The sequence below is a fragment of the Castor canadensis genome, chromosome 1 (genome assembly GCF_047511655.1).
Source record: "Castor canadensis chromosome 1, mCasCan1.hap1v2, whole genome shotgun sequence".
In the NCBI taxonomy this organism is placed as follows: domain Eukaryota; kingdom Metazoa; phylum Chordata; class Mammalia; order Rodentia; family Castoridae; genus Castor; species Castor canadensis.
In genome coordinates, this window is record NC_133386.1 from 155,186,467 (window position 1) to 155,202,318 (window position 15,852).

General features: G+C 35.4%; 1 protein-coding gene across 3 annotated transcripts in view; it reads right to left on the bottom strand.

Moving 5' to 3' along the window:
* Pik3c2a (phosphatidylinositol-4-phosphate 3-kinase catalytic subunit type 2 alpha) overlaps positions 1–15,852 on the bottom strand; it is a 94,850-nt gene that overhangs the window by 46,266 nt on the left and 32,732 nt on the right. For all 3 annotated transcript variants that reach the window (XM_074042380.1, XM_074042373.1, XM_074042391.1), the window contains exons 4-8: positions 13,203–13,360; positions 10,362–10,482; positions 3,508–3,619; positions 2,049–2,128; positions 1,858–1,921 (exon numbers count right to left, since the gene is read on the bottom strand). In XM_074042380.1, the coding sequence (XP_073898481.1) occupies positions 1,858–1,921; positions 2,049–2,128; positions 3,508–3,619; positions 10,362–10,482; positions 13,203–13,360 (535 nt within the window). The remainder of the gene's footprint in view (positions 1–1,857; positions 1,922–2,048; positions 2,129–3,507; positions 3,620–10,361; positions 10,483–13,202; positions 13,361–15,852) is intronic.

A 15,852-nucleotide genomic window follows, 5' to 3' on the forward strand; every position in this document is an offset into this window, starting at 1 on the left:
AATTTATTTTGTCAATAAGGCCTTCTCTACCTTATTTGAAACCACCTTCCTCCTGTATAGCACTTAACACCTGATATATTTGGTTAGTTTATTTTATTGTCTGTCCCCTCCAACTAGAATGTAAACTCTCTGAGGGCAAGGAGTTCTTTTGCTGTTTCATTGTCATATCCTCAGTACCTACACTGCCTCACAATGAGGAGATACTCAGTAACTATTTACTGAATAAATGTTTTAATGCTAAGAATGAACTAGTAATATGGTCATCCTACACTCTTCTCTCAAACTATATCACCTATCAAAATACTTTCAATTTACCTCTCAAATATTGTTAATCAGTTCCCTCTTTTTCACTTTCACCATGCTCATTTATCTTTCATCTGAACTACTATAAAAGTCCTTCCTGAGGGAGAAGAAAAGAGAATGATGGAGAGTGAGTAATATTGAAATACACTGCATCTGTGTAGGAAGAACACATGATGACATGCACTGAAAGCTGTTGAGTAACAGGAGGAAGAAATAAGGGAGAGTAATAAAGGGGGTTAATCTGATTAAAGTACAATATATTCACAGGTGAAATACCATGGCAAGAACCCTTTGAACAATGAATATATACTTAAATAATGAAGGATAGAAATGTAAATCAGGTCTTGTTAGGGAGTAGGTATTAATGAGAGGAGGACGGTGAATGGAGAGGGGAAAAGGAGAGTGAATATGGTTGATGTACTTTATATACTTGTATGAAAATTTAAAAATGAAAACTACTGAAATAATTTTTAAGTAGGGAGGAAGGGAATGAGGGAGAATGATAATGAAGATGAACCTAAGGTAAGCATACATGGAAATGTTACAATGAAACTCCCTGTACAACTAATATATGCTAAGAAAAATGTTTTTAAAAAGTTCTTCCTAAGTCATCTCCCTGAAATCAGTTCTGCCACTCTAACTTCCACAGTATGGAAGTGATTTCAAGAGTATAGAACTAAACAAGTCACCCACCCACCCTACTACCCACTCTTGGTTAAAAACATCTAAGGTTAGCTACAGCCAACTTTTTGGTCAAGGATCAGCCAACTTCTTCTATACAAGGTCAAAAAATATATAATTTCAGCTTTGCAAACCATACAGTCTCTCTGTTCCAACTACTCAACTATAGTACTGGAGTATAAACGTAAGAGGCAATAAACAATATGAACAAATAGGTATGGCTGGCTTATTAACAAGAATTACAAGGTGGTAACTTATGTTTAGATATCGCTAATGTTATCTCCCCATCTTCTTTACATATTTATACTCTATTACATACACTGCTATACTTCCACATAAGTATCACATGTGAATGCTTTTGTTTATATGCCTTCCCAACTTTCTTCTGACTAGTTCATACCATTTAAGAGTTGGCCCAGGCAACAACCTGTCTAAAAGGCCTTCCATAAAACCTTAAATTGGGTAAGGTACGCTTCCTTGATCTCCCAAGAACCTAAATGCATATATCTACACTTTACTTATAGTACTGTAGTGAAATTTTGTTTAAATCCTCCATCACTAGTTTTTTAGTTCCTCTTAACACGGACTAGGTCATTCATTTTTTAACTTCACCCATTTAGCATATAGTAAACATTCAATAACTGCCTTTTGATTAGAACTGAAGGTTTCCACTGAAGGTAAAAATAAGAGTTACCATGTTGACTAAAACATTATTGAGAATGTTTGTTAATAAATTAGGTCAGAAAACAAGACATCATATCAACTCCAAGAATATAGTTTGAAATATTTAATTCAATGCCAAAACTAGTATTTAAGAGAAAACAGAAACAAGAATCTCTAGATCATTATGCCAAAATGTGAATCAAGGCTTACTTCAATTTGAAGAACCAGTTCCACTTGGTTATGATATGAATCTAAGAGATCTTCAACAGGATGTCTAAAACAAAGAACAGTTATTGTGACTAAATAATACTATATGCAAAAATGATTGTTTGACCAAAATAAAAATATTTGTATCCAAAATAAAGTTTGAAAATCTAAAAGTAATGTTGTAGATGCTATACCTTGTCATGACTTCTTTATAAGGTTTTTCTATTTGATACAGATGTTTATTTAAATCCACAGGGGTTTCATCATCTTCTGCCTAAACAAGCATACACACAAGTGTTTACTAAAGAAACAAAAAATCAAATCCACTCTTTATAGTCTTCCTATTGTCAAATTAAATATGGTTAAATGGATGATGAAACTGTGCAACTAAAGTAAATTTTTAAAGCTAAAGATAAAATGCTATCGAAACATAATTGATTCAGAAGTGAATATTGTGAAAAAAGCTTTTATTTTTTAAAATGGAATACATAAATTCTTTTAAGTCTAGTTTCTGTTATCATTAATAACTCTTAGAACAAACCAGGGTGGGCGCCAAATGGGGAAGAGGTCATGTGAATTTCTGTTTTATCATTTCTGACACTTATCAAGTTTCCTCCTGCTGACCCCCAATAAATAAGCTACTGGTTTCTTCTATCATTCCACCTTAGGCAAATGTACTCAAGAACATCATTCCTTACAAAATGAAAAAGAAGTTACCAATGATTGCCAAAATATACTGTATTTTGTGAAAGTTCCATATAATTGAAATTCTTCCTAACATAGGTAACAAAATTCCAGAAAACAAAGAAAAAATAAAGTAGAAATTATTTTTCCATAAACATTCTAACAAATGAAAAAATTCTCTTTAGAGATTAAACATTCATTTATAAATTTATCAATGGTTTATAGTAAAAGCAAAGTGGATTTTACTATTTTACAATGACTAAGTTTCCTGCATTCTATTTTGTCTTAACTGCAGAAGAAAGTACTAAACTTTTAAAACAGAGAATAAAAGTTTCCATTTTGTGAGAAATAATTTATCAGTTTGCTGCAAAGGTCAATATTAATCCTTCATTTCTCCAACCCATATTTAATATTCAAAAATCTTAGCCAGGTACCAGCAGCTCATGCTTGTAATCCTACCTACTCAGAAGGCAAAGATCAGGAGGATCAAGGGCAAAGTGTTCGAGAAACCCTGGACAAATAGTTCAGGAAACCCTATCTCAAAAAAAAAAAAAGAACCATCACAAATAAGGCTGGCTGAATGGCTTAAGTGGTAGAGGGCCTGCTTAGCAAGTATCAAGCCCTAAGTAAAACTCCAGTGCCATAAAAAAAAAAACCCAAAAAACTTTTCTTCCTCATTCCTCCTTGAGCAAGCATTTCCACTCTTGTGTACAATTATTAAAAATCAAACTTTTAATTCGTGTACTTTGATTTTCAAATATAGCTCTAGCTCTGAGGAGTATGCTACCTAAACCTCCATGACTGAAAGTTTTCTATATCTACTGAGAAGAATCTCATTGGGAATAACTAGTGCTTCCCTCCCAATCCAACCCAAAAATCATGGACATATGAAAACTAAAAATTGTCTAATTAGCAGAATTATTCAGATCCACCAAATGCAATTCAGTTTTAAGGTACACATATACTTACTATTCGGGCTAGATTCTGGCACATTGCACTGAAGGTCAAGAGTTGTAATTTAATCTCTGTGTCCCATTTTCGACAATTTTGAATATGCTCATGACTTCCAAGGCAATGATTACTGTTAAAATACATTAATTATTCACCATTATTCAAGTTAGAAGTTATAGAGATAAGAGTGAAATACTATTCTATTCAAGTTAGAAGTTACAGAAATAGGAGTAAAATACAAATTGTACCTGTATCAGAAATCAAAGATGGGTTTTGTTTTGTTTTGCAATATTGGGGTTTGAACTCAGGGCTCATGCTTGCTAAGTAGGGGCTCTACCACTTGAGCCACTCTGCCAGCCCTGTTTTGTGTGGGTATTTTTGAGAAACAGTCTTGTGAACTATTTGGCTGTGAAATGGCCTTGAACTGAGATCTTCTTGAGCTCTGCCTCCTGAGTAGCTAGGATTACAGGCATCAGTCACTGGCTCCTGGCCAGAAACAGTTTTTTAAACAAAGTATATGCACTTAAACAGAGGAATCATTTCATACGAGAAGCATCAAAGTGAAAAAGAAAGGAGATGAAGACAAAAATTAAGAAGGAAATAAGAAAAATAAAGACAGGACATTTCTAGTAGTCTAGGAGAATAAAATCTGTAAAACAACTGGATTAAATGCTAGATATACTAAAATACATGATTAAAAGATTCCTATAGTGATTATATCAAGTAAAATATTAAATAATTGCTGACTGCTATGCATAAAGTAACAGTGCATGCTACAAAAGAAAAATGGAGTCTACAATGACATGATTATTAATTCTTTACAGAAAGAAAAAAATTATATTTACTTTTTAATCACTTGTCCACAATTCTTCCCATATAAGATAAATTTCTTATGGGAATACCATGTCTTATCTCTGAAATCCTACCATTTAGGCACAGCATATCTCAATTCATTGATTTGATGAATCAATTCAGTAGGACCCCATATATTTTTTATCACAAATTTAAATGAAAAATTTTGAATTTAAGCAGTTAAAAATGAAATTTTAAAAAATGCTACCTGCAAATAATGTATGCACATGTGAATAACTGAATTAAAAAAATTTTAAAACAAAAGAGAGAAGGATCCAAGATGGTAACCGGGACACAGTTGCACACCTCCTGAGCTCCGTGATCCAGAGACTTTACTGAGAAGCTGGAGACACACTTGACTGAGTATTGTTACCCAGCTAATACAAAATTACACATAGTCCAGAGATAGAAACGGTACCTAGTGGAAATATGGGAAGAAGAAAAAGGGAGGGAAACCATTCTCTTCACAAAAATAAAGTAGTTGGGATTTAGAGCAAAATGAAGAAAATGGATACCCAGATCCAGACTCCAACAAAACAAAGATAAACTATACCAAGGAACCCGACAAAGCCCACAAGAACACTCTGAAAGAAGAAATCCTACAAGTCATTAATGAGAATTTCATAGAGATGTTATTAGACATGGTCAACCAAAACATACAGGAGGCACTCAAGAAATTCTAAGACACCAAAAATAAAGAATATGAGAAAACACAACAACAAATAAATGAAATCATAGGAGCCCTAAAGAAACACCAAACTGAAACTGAGACCACCATAAACACAGAGATAAACGAATTAAGGGCAAAAATTGACAATATTAAAGAGGAAGTAACCCACGATATGGAAAACCTAAGAAAAAAGAATGAAACAGAAATACAAAACAAAATGGAAGGCCATTCCAGCAGAATAGAACAAACAGAAGACAGAATCTCAGAACTTGAAGATGAAATGGCAATTAAAGGAAAAACTGAAGAACTATTAGTTAATAACAACTCAAGACCTGTGAAAAGAAAATGCAAGAACTCACTGACTCCATCAAAAGACCAAGCCTGAGAATCATGGGCATTGAAGAAACAAAAGAGGTACAAACAAAAGCAATGCGTAATATATTCAACGATGACAGAAAATTTCCCAAATCTAGAGAAAACTAAGCCCATTCAGGTACAGGAAGCCTCCAGGACACCGAACAGACCTGACCAAAATAGAACTACCCCACGACATATTATCACTAAAACAACAAGTACAGAGATTAGGGAAAGAATATTGAAAGCTGTCATGAGAGAAAAAACAAATAACATACAAAGGTAAACCCATCAAAATCACAGCAGACTTCTCAACAGAAACATTAAAAGCAAGAGCATCAAGTGAGGTCTTTCAAGCACTGAATGAAAATAACTTCAATACTAGGATACTCTACCCAGCAAAAGTATCATTCAAAATAGATGGAACAATAAAATTCTTCCATGATAAGCAGAAACTAAAACAATATAGGACCACCAAGCCACCACTATAAAAGATTCTCCAAGGAATTCTGCACACAGAAAATGAAAGCAAACAAAACCATGAAAGGGCAGGCAATACCAAACCACAGGAGAAGAAAAGGCAAGAAAGTAAAGAGTAATACTGATTCAGTTACACAAAATCAAACCCTTAATCAACAAAGACAACTACATGACAGGGATCACCACGTATTTATCAATACTAATACTGAATGTTAATGGACTAAATTCCCCCATCAAAAGACACCGATCAGCAAAATGGATTAAAAAGGAAGATCCAACCATCTGCTGCCTACAGGAGACCCACTTCATCGACAGAAACAAGCACCAGCTGAGAGTGAAAGGCTGGAAGAAGATTTACGATGCCAATGATCCCCAAAAACAGGCAGGGGTACTTATCTTGGACAAAGTAGACGTCAAACCTACATTGATCAAATGAGATAAAGAAGGACACTCCACGCTAATAAAAGGGAAAATACACCAAAAGGAAATAGCAATTATCAACCTATATGCACCCAATTTCATTAAACACACTCTGAAGGACCTAAAACATACATAAACTCCAACACAGTGGTAGTGGGAGACCTTAATACCCCCCTATCACCAACAGATAGGTCATCCAAACAAAAAAATCAATAAAGAAATCCTAGAACTAAATCACACCACAGATCAAATGGACCTAGCTGATGTCTACAGAATATTTCATCCAAGTGTTGAACAATATACATTCTTCTCAGCAGCCCATGGAACCTTTTCCAAAATTGATCATATCTTAGGGCACAAAGCAAGCCTCAGAAAATATAAGAAAATAGAACTAATCCCATGCATTCTGTCTAACCATAATGGATTAAAACTAGAAATCAACAACAAAAACAGCAGTAAAAAACATGCAAACAATTAGAAGCTGAACAACACATTGCTCAATGACAAATGGGTCATTGATGAAATACAAGAGGAAATTAAAAGGTTCCTGGAAGTTAATGAAAATGAAAACACGACCTACCAGAACCTATGGGGCACAGAAAAGGCAGTCATAAGAGGAAAGTTTATACCCATGAGTGCATACATTAAAAGGACAGAAAGATCTCAAATCAATACCCTAACACTACAGCTCAAACTCCTAGAAAAACAAGAACAAGCAAATCCCAAAACAAGCAGAAGGAAAGAAATAATTAAAATAAGGGCTGAAATCAATGAAATAGAAACAAACAAACAAAAAAAAAACCATACAAAGAATCAATGAAACAAAAAGCTGGTTCTTTGAAAAAATAAGTAAGACTGATAGACCCCTGGCAAATCTGACTAAAATGAGGACAGAAAAAACCCAAATCAGTAAAATCAGAAATGCAAAAGGAGAGATTACAACAAACACCACGAAAATCCGGGAAATTATTAGAGACTACTTTGAGAACCTATACTCTAATAAATTTGAAAATCTTGAAGAAATGGACAGATTTCTAGAAACTTACAACCACCCAAAACTGAACCAATAGGATATTAATCACCTGAATGGATCTATAATACAAAAAGAAAATGAAGCTACCATCAAGAGCCTCCCAAAAAAGAAAAGTCCAGGACCGACAGATTCACTGTTGAATTCTATCAGATGTTTAAAGAACTCTCCTTAAACTGTTCCACGAAATAGAAAGGGAAGGAACACTGTCTAACTCATTTTATGAAGCCAATATTACTCTCATCCCAAAACCAGACAAAGACACCTCCAAAAAGGAGAACTACAGGCCAATTTCCTTAATGAATATCGATGCAAAAATCCTCAATAAAATAATGGCAAACCAAATCCAACAACACATCAGAAAGATCATTCACCACGACCAAGTCGGCTTCATCCCAGAGATGCTGGGGTGGTTCAACATATGCAAATTTATAAATGTAATACAGCACATCAATAGAAGCAAAGACAAAAACCACTTGATCACCTCAATAGATGCAGAAAAAGCCTTTGACAAGATCCAACACCACTTCATGATGAAAACTCTAAGAAAACTAGGAATAGAAGGAAAGTACCTCAACATTGTAAAGGCTATATATGACAAACCTACAGCCAACATCATACTTAACAGTGAAAAACTGAAACCATTTCCCCCTAAAATCAGGAACGAGCCAAGGGTGCCCACTATCCCCATTCCTATTCAACACAGTACTGGAATTTCTAGCCAGAGCAGTAAGGCAAGAAGAAGAAATAAAAGGAATACAAATAGGTAAAGAAATTGTCAAAATATCCTTAATTGCAGATGATATGATCCTATACCTTAAAGACCCAAAAACTCTACCCAAAAACTCTTAGACACCATAAACAGCTACAGTAAGGTAGCAGGATATAAAATCAGCTTACAAAAATCATTGGCTTTTCTATATACCAACAACGAACAAACTGAGAAGGAATATATGGAAACAATTCCATTCACTATAGCCTCAAAAAAAATCAAATCTCTAGGTGTAAATTTAACAAAGGATGTGAACGACCTCTACAAGGAGAATTACAAACTCCTGAAGAAAGAAATTGAGGAAGACAACAGAAGATGGAAAGATCTCCCGTGCTCATGGATTGGTAGAATAAACATAGTAAAAATGGCTATACTACCAAAAGCAATCTACATGTTTAATGCAATTCCCATCAAAATCCCAATGACTTTCATCATAGAGATTGAAAAATCTACCCTAAAGTTCATTTGGAAACACAAGAGACCACAAAGAGCCAAGGCAATACTCAGCAAAAAGAGCAATGATGAAGATATCACAATTCCTGACTTCAAACTATATTACAAAGCAATAACAATAAAAACAGCATAGTACTGGCACAAAAACAGACATGAAGGCCACTGGAACAGAATAGAGGACCCAGATATGAAGCCACACAACAATAACCAACTTATCTTTGACAAAGGCGCTAAAAATATACGATGGAGAAAAGACAGCCTCTTCAACAAATGTTGCTGGGAAAAGTGGTTACCCATCTGCAAGAAACTGAAACTAGATCCATGTCTATCACCCTGTACTAGTATCAACCCAAAATGGATCAAGGACCTAAATATTCCTGTAGAAACTCCAAAGTTACTACAGTAAGGAGCAGGAAACACTCTGGAACAAATAGGTACAGGCAAAGACTTCCTCAATAGAACCCCAGCAGCCCAGCAACTAAGAGAAAGGATGAATAAATGGGACTTCATACAATTAAAAAGCTTCTGCACAACAAAAGAAATGGTATCTAAACTGAAAGACCACCCACAGAGTGGGAGAAAATATTTGCCAGCTATACATCAGACAAGGGACTGATAACCAGAATATACAGGGAACTTAAGAAACTAAACTCTCCTAAAATCGAACCAATTAAGAAATGGGCAACTAAACTAAACAGAACTTTCTCAAAAGAAGAAATTCAAATGGCCAAAAAACACATGAAAAAATGCTCACCATCTCTGACCATAAAGGAAATGGAAATCAAAACCACACTAAGATTCTACCTCACCCCTGTTAGAATAGCCATCATCAAAAACACCACCAACATGTGTTGGCGAGGATGTGGGGGAAAAAAAACCCTCGTACACTGCTGGTAGGAATGCAAACTGGTGCAACCACTCTGGAAAAAAATTTGGAGGCTTCTTAAAAATCTAAACGTAGACCTGCCATATGATCCAGCAAGCCCATTCCTGGGGATATACCTGAAGGAATGCGACACAGCTTACTCCAAAGGCACCTGCACACCCACGTTTATTGCAGAGCTATTCAAAATAGCCAGGTTAAGGAAACAACCAAGATGTCCCACTACTGACAAATGGATCAAGAAAATATGGTATTTATACACAATGGAATTTTACTCAGCCATGAAGAAGAATGAAGTCTTATCATTTGCAAGTAAATGGATGGAACTGGAGAACATCATTCTGAGCGAGGTTAGCCAGACTGAGAAGACCAAAAATTGTATGTTCTCCCTCATATGCAGTCTTTGGGTCTAGGGCAAATACAGCAATGTTGTAGGACTTAGGTTACATGACAAGGGGAGAACACATAGCGGGAGATATGGGGATAGGTAGAAAACCCAAAACATGAAAGCATTTGATGTCCCCACTCCAGAGGAACTAATACAGAAACCTTAAAGTAACAGAGGTCAACATGAGAAGGGGATCAGGAACCAGTGTAAAGATCAGTTAGAGATGAATCAACCTGGGTTGTAACACATTTGTACATGGAAGCAATGCTAGGAATCTTTCTGTATAGCTATCCTTAACTCAGCTAGCAAAAATGCTTTGTCTTCCTTATTATGTTTATGTCTTTTCTTCAACAAAATTAGTGATAAGGGCAGAACAGGACCTGCCTGGAACTGAGGGGAGAAGGAGGGAAGAGGGGAGGGGAGGGAGGCAGGATGGAGAAATGACCCAAACAATTTACGCACATGTGACTAAATGAACAAAAAAAAAATTTTTTTAAAACTGTATTAGAAAAAAAAATTTTAAAGAAAAAAAAAAAAGATGCTACTTAGTAGCTACATAAATAAACTTACTTCTGCAGCACCTCCTCTTGACCACAAACTTTCAGAACATAGCTGCCAACATCCACTTGATTCAAATCATCATGCACCCAGCAAAGGGCTTGCATTATAATGATTTCCACAGTAGAGCTCACTGTAAGAGAATTAGTCATCATTTTCATTTTGCTCACTTATCTCTCAGCATACATTTATTTAAGACTGTAATATGTAGAATCTAAGATAGCTCTGTACAATATAAATGCAGGCACAAATGTGGGACATATATCATTAAAAAATTTCTAGTAACACATAGAAAATAAGTAAAAGAGATAAAACTAATTTTATTTAGCCTAACATATAAGCTATATTAACACCATTTAAAAATTATTGAGACATTTTACAACTTTTTTTTGAACTAAGGCTCTAAACTCCAGTGTGTACTTTGCATTTATACCACATCAATCTAGATTAGATACATTTTCAAGCATTCAATAGCCACATGTGGCTAGTGGCTACTACGTAAGATGTACAGGTCTAACCTAAGGAAGCCACATCCTACAGATTCCTCCAAACAGGATGACATTCAGCAGTGTCTAGCAAACAATGATTCTGTTTTGTTTTGCTTTGGTTTTTTTTGCGGTACTGGGATTTGAACTCAGGGCCTCACACTTGCTAAGCAAGCATTCTACCATTTGAGTCACTCTGCCAGCCCTTTCTTTTGTGTTGAGTATTTTCAATATGTTTTGAGTATTTTAAATATAGGGTCTCTCGAATTATTTGCCCAGGCTAGCCTAGAAGTGTGATCCTCTTGGATCTCTGCCTGCTGAGCAGCTAGGATTACAGGTGTGAGCCACCAGTGCCCAGTTTAGCAAACAATGTTTTAAAGCAAATGGTAAGGAAAAATAATCACCACAAAATATTTGGTATGTGTCTGGTGAATTTTCCAATGAAGAACAAAAATACAGCAAGAAGCATAATTGTTTATCATTCTTAGCAAAAAGCCAGATACTAAGAATACAACAAATTAAAATTAAAGCTTTTATGCCAGGCATTGTAACATACGACTATAATCTCAGCACTCCACAGGATGGTGAGTTTTTAGCAACGCCTGACTATGTAGCAAGACCTTATGTCAAAAAACAAACCAAAAAATTAAAGCCTATTTCTATTCTTATAGCTATGTTCAACTTTTGAAAGACAATGACTACACTCAAATTTCATGAAAATTAATGTCTTGCCAGAAGAGGCCTCTATTTAAAATACTGCCCTCTAATGTAATGACAATATTTTTTTGTTGTGTTTTTGAGACAGAGTCTCACTATGGAGCCCACGATGGCCTGGAACTTGCTACGTAGCACAGGCTGGTCTCACACTCACAATCCTCCTGCATGTTGGGATCACAGGAGTGTGCCACCAAGCCTGACTATATTTTTGAACAAACAAATGCATGGTAATATTTTTAATTTGAATACACACTCCACTTCTATCATAATTACATTAGAAATATATGTTAAAAATGTGCATATTTGTGACTAACCAAATAAACATTTGAAATACTGTAAGATTATTCTGACTGGGTTAGAATTCAGGGCCTTGTACTTGCTAGGCAGGTACTCTAGACTTGAGCATGCCTCCAGGTTATTCTTCAGATAAGCCTCTGGCTTGTTCCCCAGCTTAGACCTCAGTTCTCCAATCTATACTTCCTGCATGGTAGCAGGATTACAAAGGAGCAACACCATGCCCAGTTTGTTAAAATGGGAGTCTTGCTATCTCCCCCCACCCACTCTGGAGTTGGTCTCAAACTGTGATCCTCCCAATCTCTGCCTCCCAAGTAACTATTGCGCCTGGCCTGAATGAGTCAAATTTTGATATAAATAAAACTTTATACAAATTGAAATATTTGTTATCTCTGCTTACTCATGCTTGTTTCAAAGTGCCAATTAATCTTTTTTCTTCCAATTTTAGTATTCTTACTGCATAGTAAAATTTCAATGTTTCCTAGGCAAAAATATAAGGTTATGTTTTTAAAAAATAACTTTTTAAACATACTTTCTTAGAAACAAGAATGATTATCATAGTTCGCTAACATTTTTCTGTTTCAGAGTTACATTTTTTTCAAAAGACCTTCCAAAGTGAAAAGCCAGAAAGTATCCAAAGATTGGAACTATTCCTAGTCATAACTACTAAAGAAAAAAATGACCTAATTCTTTGGTTAAAGTACCACTGTTGGAATCTCATTAAAATAGCATACATTATAAATAAATGGAAATAAAATCAAAGTCATTTTTCAAACTGTAATAAAAAATTTTTCTACAGACATTAAGGGATACAACTTTAGAAAGGATACACATTGCAGATTTGGAAGGGAAAATTAAAGCCTAAGGAGAATTATATTCTCCTTAGAGAAAATTAGCAAGATATCTGGAACTTCGATTGCACTGATACCTCTTTATAAACAAGTATTTTTCTTGCCATAAAATGAGAAAAAAAAATCAGTATATATCTAAGTTTGCTATCTATCTTATGCTTTTGGGCCTTAGCCATGAACCACTGATTATCAGCATAATTCAGCATATTACAGAGAAATAGGTAGTTGTAAAGGTAACCTGTTTCCCCATTAGTCTTAACAAGAAAACTAGCCATATGACTGTCAATGTTTTGAAAAGGCATGAAATAATAACAAAGTTGGTTTATTAAAAGAAAGGTAATATTTGAGCTGGCAGAGTGGTTCAAGTGGTAGAGCACCTGCCTAGCAAGTGCGAGGCCCTGAGTTTAAACCCCAATACTGCAAAAAAAAAAAAAAAAATACTATTGATATTTTAAGCATTTTTCTCCTAATCAAAGTAAAACAAAATGCTGGAGCAACAAACCTACCATCACATGTAAAGGTAACTGGCAGTTGAAAGCCTTCAATTTCAATGGAGACCTTCACACTAGCATTTTCTCCACATATGTTTCTTTGCACCGTGACCGGACTTAACAAATAGCCTGGATTTGTACAGTGATCAGTGTATGGAAATTTGGTCTTCAATCTGTTCACAAGAAAGAAGATATTAAACTCTTTTAATCAAAAAGCTGCATTTGTGAGCCCTGAATGAGGCTTTATAAGCTTACAGCCACTCAATTCTGTGTCTTTCCCCAACTCTGGAGCAGCTCATGAGAACTGCAATTAATGAACCCCTGTCAAAATTCCAAATACCAGCATTTGCTGCTTAAATGAAAGGAATCGAAGGAAGAGATTAACTACTGCCAGGATATCATTGGTAACACTGTCAACATTACCAAAGTGCACAGCAGGTTAAGTGCACTAAATGTGGTTCTCTGCTTCAGACTCTTTTGCTACACAGTATACACAAAATGGTACGTTTTAAATTAATTACTGATAATATAGGCAACATAGTCCTAAAACTGTCATGATGACCAGAGGGATAAAAAGTTTTCTGACCTTTTGAATCTTTCTTTTCCTATGATCTTTTTTGCTATAAACATTGTTTGTGTTTGCTAGGCAAGGGGGGAAAAAACGGGGTTTTTTTAAGGCTGTAATCTTTATTCTCTCAAAGTAATTTCTAAAAGTTATGGATTGCATGCAAAGGTATTCATAGGACAATGCAGTTAATTTTAAATACACACATGTGGTATATGATTCATCTTCAGGCAGCAGTATTACCACCAAAAGACAGTTATCAAAAGACAAGAGGTGGAGAGGAATTTGACATCTTTAAACTCATGGGCTTCACGTAGCTTTTTCCTGGAGGGTGGAAGACAGGTTCTGGTCATCTCTCTCTCATCTCATCTCCTTCCCTCCCTCCCTCCCTTTTTCTTTCTTTTCTCTCTCTTCTCTCTCTTTTCTTCTTCTCTCTCCTCTCTTTTCTTCTTCTCTCTCCTGTCTCTTCCTTCCTTCCTTCCGCCCCCCTCCCTGCCTCCCTGCTAGAGACTGAACCCAGGTAGGGCCAAAGCTATATATCCCTAGCCCTCACCTGTTTTTCATGGAACTATAAATGGAATACTGGAAATACTGTCTATTGCTTCCATAGAGATTAAAATATTCTAGTTATATATACCAAGTAAAATAGTTTGAGATGATAAGAAGAAAGTTCCTGCAGAGGTACCAATCCAATAGTTAATATAATACCTCTACAGCTAGACCATATGAATTTGAATTTTGGTTTTACTAATTTGCTGTGCAAACATAGACAAGTTATCAAATCTCTTTGTTGCTTCAGTTTTCTCCTCTTTAAACCTCATGGGTTGTTGTGAGAATGTTTAGTGCCTAGTATATGGTATTATAAGCTGCTTATCAAATGAATTAATGAGTATATCTGCATTGTTATATTAAGTAACAAAGGATCTAACATTAAAAAGAGATAAAGAAATGTAATAAAAAAGTAATATAAGTCAAATTTAAACTGATACTGGAACTGTATCTTCACATATGGGCACTTTACCTTTAAATATTTGATTGATACAAGCTTATCTGTTCATAATACAGAAGCAAGAACTTAATGACACCCAGCCTAGGATCTTTCTTTTCTTTTCTTTTCTTTTTTTTTTTTTTGTGGTACTGGAGTTTGAATTTAGGTCTTTGTGCTTGCAAAGTGGGGGTTCATAGCCCCCTCCAATCCATTTTGCTCTTGGTTATTTTGGCGATAGAATCTCATGAACTATTTTGTCTGGGCTGGCTTCGAACTGTGGTCCTCCCAATCTCAGCCTCCCAAGTAGCTAGGATTATGTCTCACATACTTGGTATTCTCTTGCTTTCTAAAGCTTCTGGAATAGGTATTCATACCAAGTCATAAAATTAACTAATACATGAAATGGTTGAGAATTTTATCTGTACACAAGGAAGGCTTCAATTTCCAAAAATCATTAAAATGACCAAAAGGAAAGTAGAAATTCATGACGATAACTCAGAAAAAAATAATTCAAAAAATTCTAGGGATAAAAGTGTCATTCAACCCTCACTCACTATCTCTCTCTCTCTGTCTCACCACCTCACATGAGGACACAGCAAGAAGTGTCTATCTGCTAGTCCATAAGTGTGTCTTCTGGAGAGAGTAAATGTACAGGTACCTTGATCTTGGACTTCCCAGCCTCTAGAACTGTGAGAAATAAATGTCTATTGTTTAAACCAAAAAAAAGTTGCATTTCATGAACTTGGCTTTGTTTGCGTGGGGGGGGGGTGTGAATCCCTCAATTTTGTTTTGTTTTGTGTTTTCAGTGAATACTTTCTTTTACACAATGTGCACAGTATCACTGGAACGATACACTTAAAAATAGTCGAAATGGTAAATTTTGTTATGTATTTGTTACTTCCCCAAAGAAAATTTTTAAAATTTTTTTGCCAGGACTGAGGATTGAACTGAGGGCCTTGTACTTACTTGGCAAATGTTCTACTGCTTCAAGCCCCCAGTCCAAGAAATTTTTAAATAATTCCTTTCTGCATTTGCTTGACACTATGGAAATTATCAGTTCCAGAAAATATAGGAATTTCCTTTTTCTGTAAAATTGACAAATTCTCCTGTTC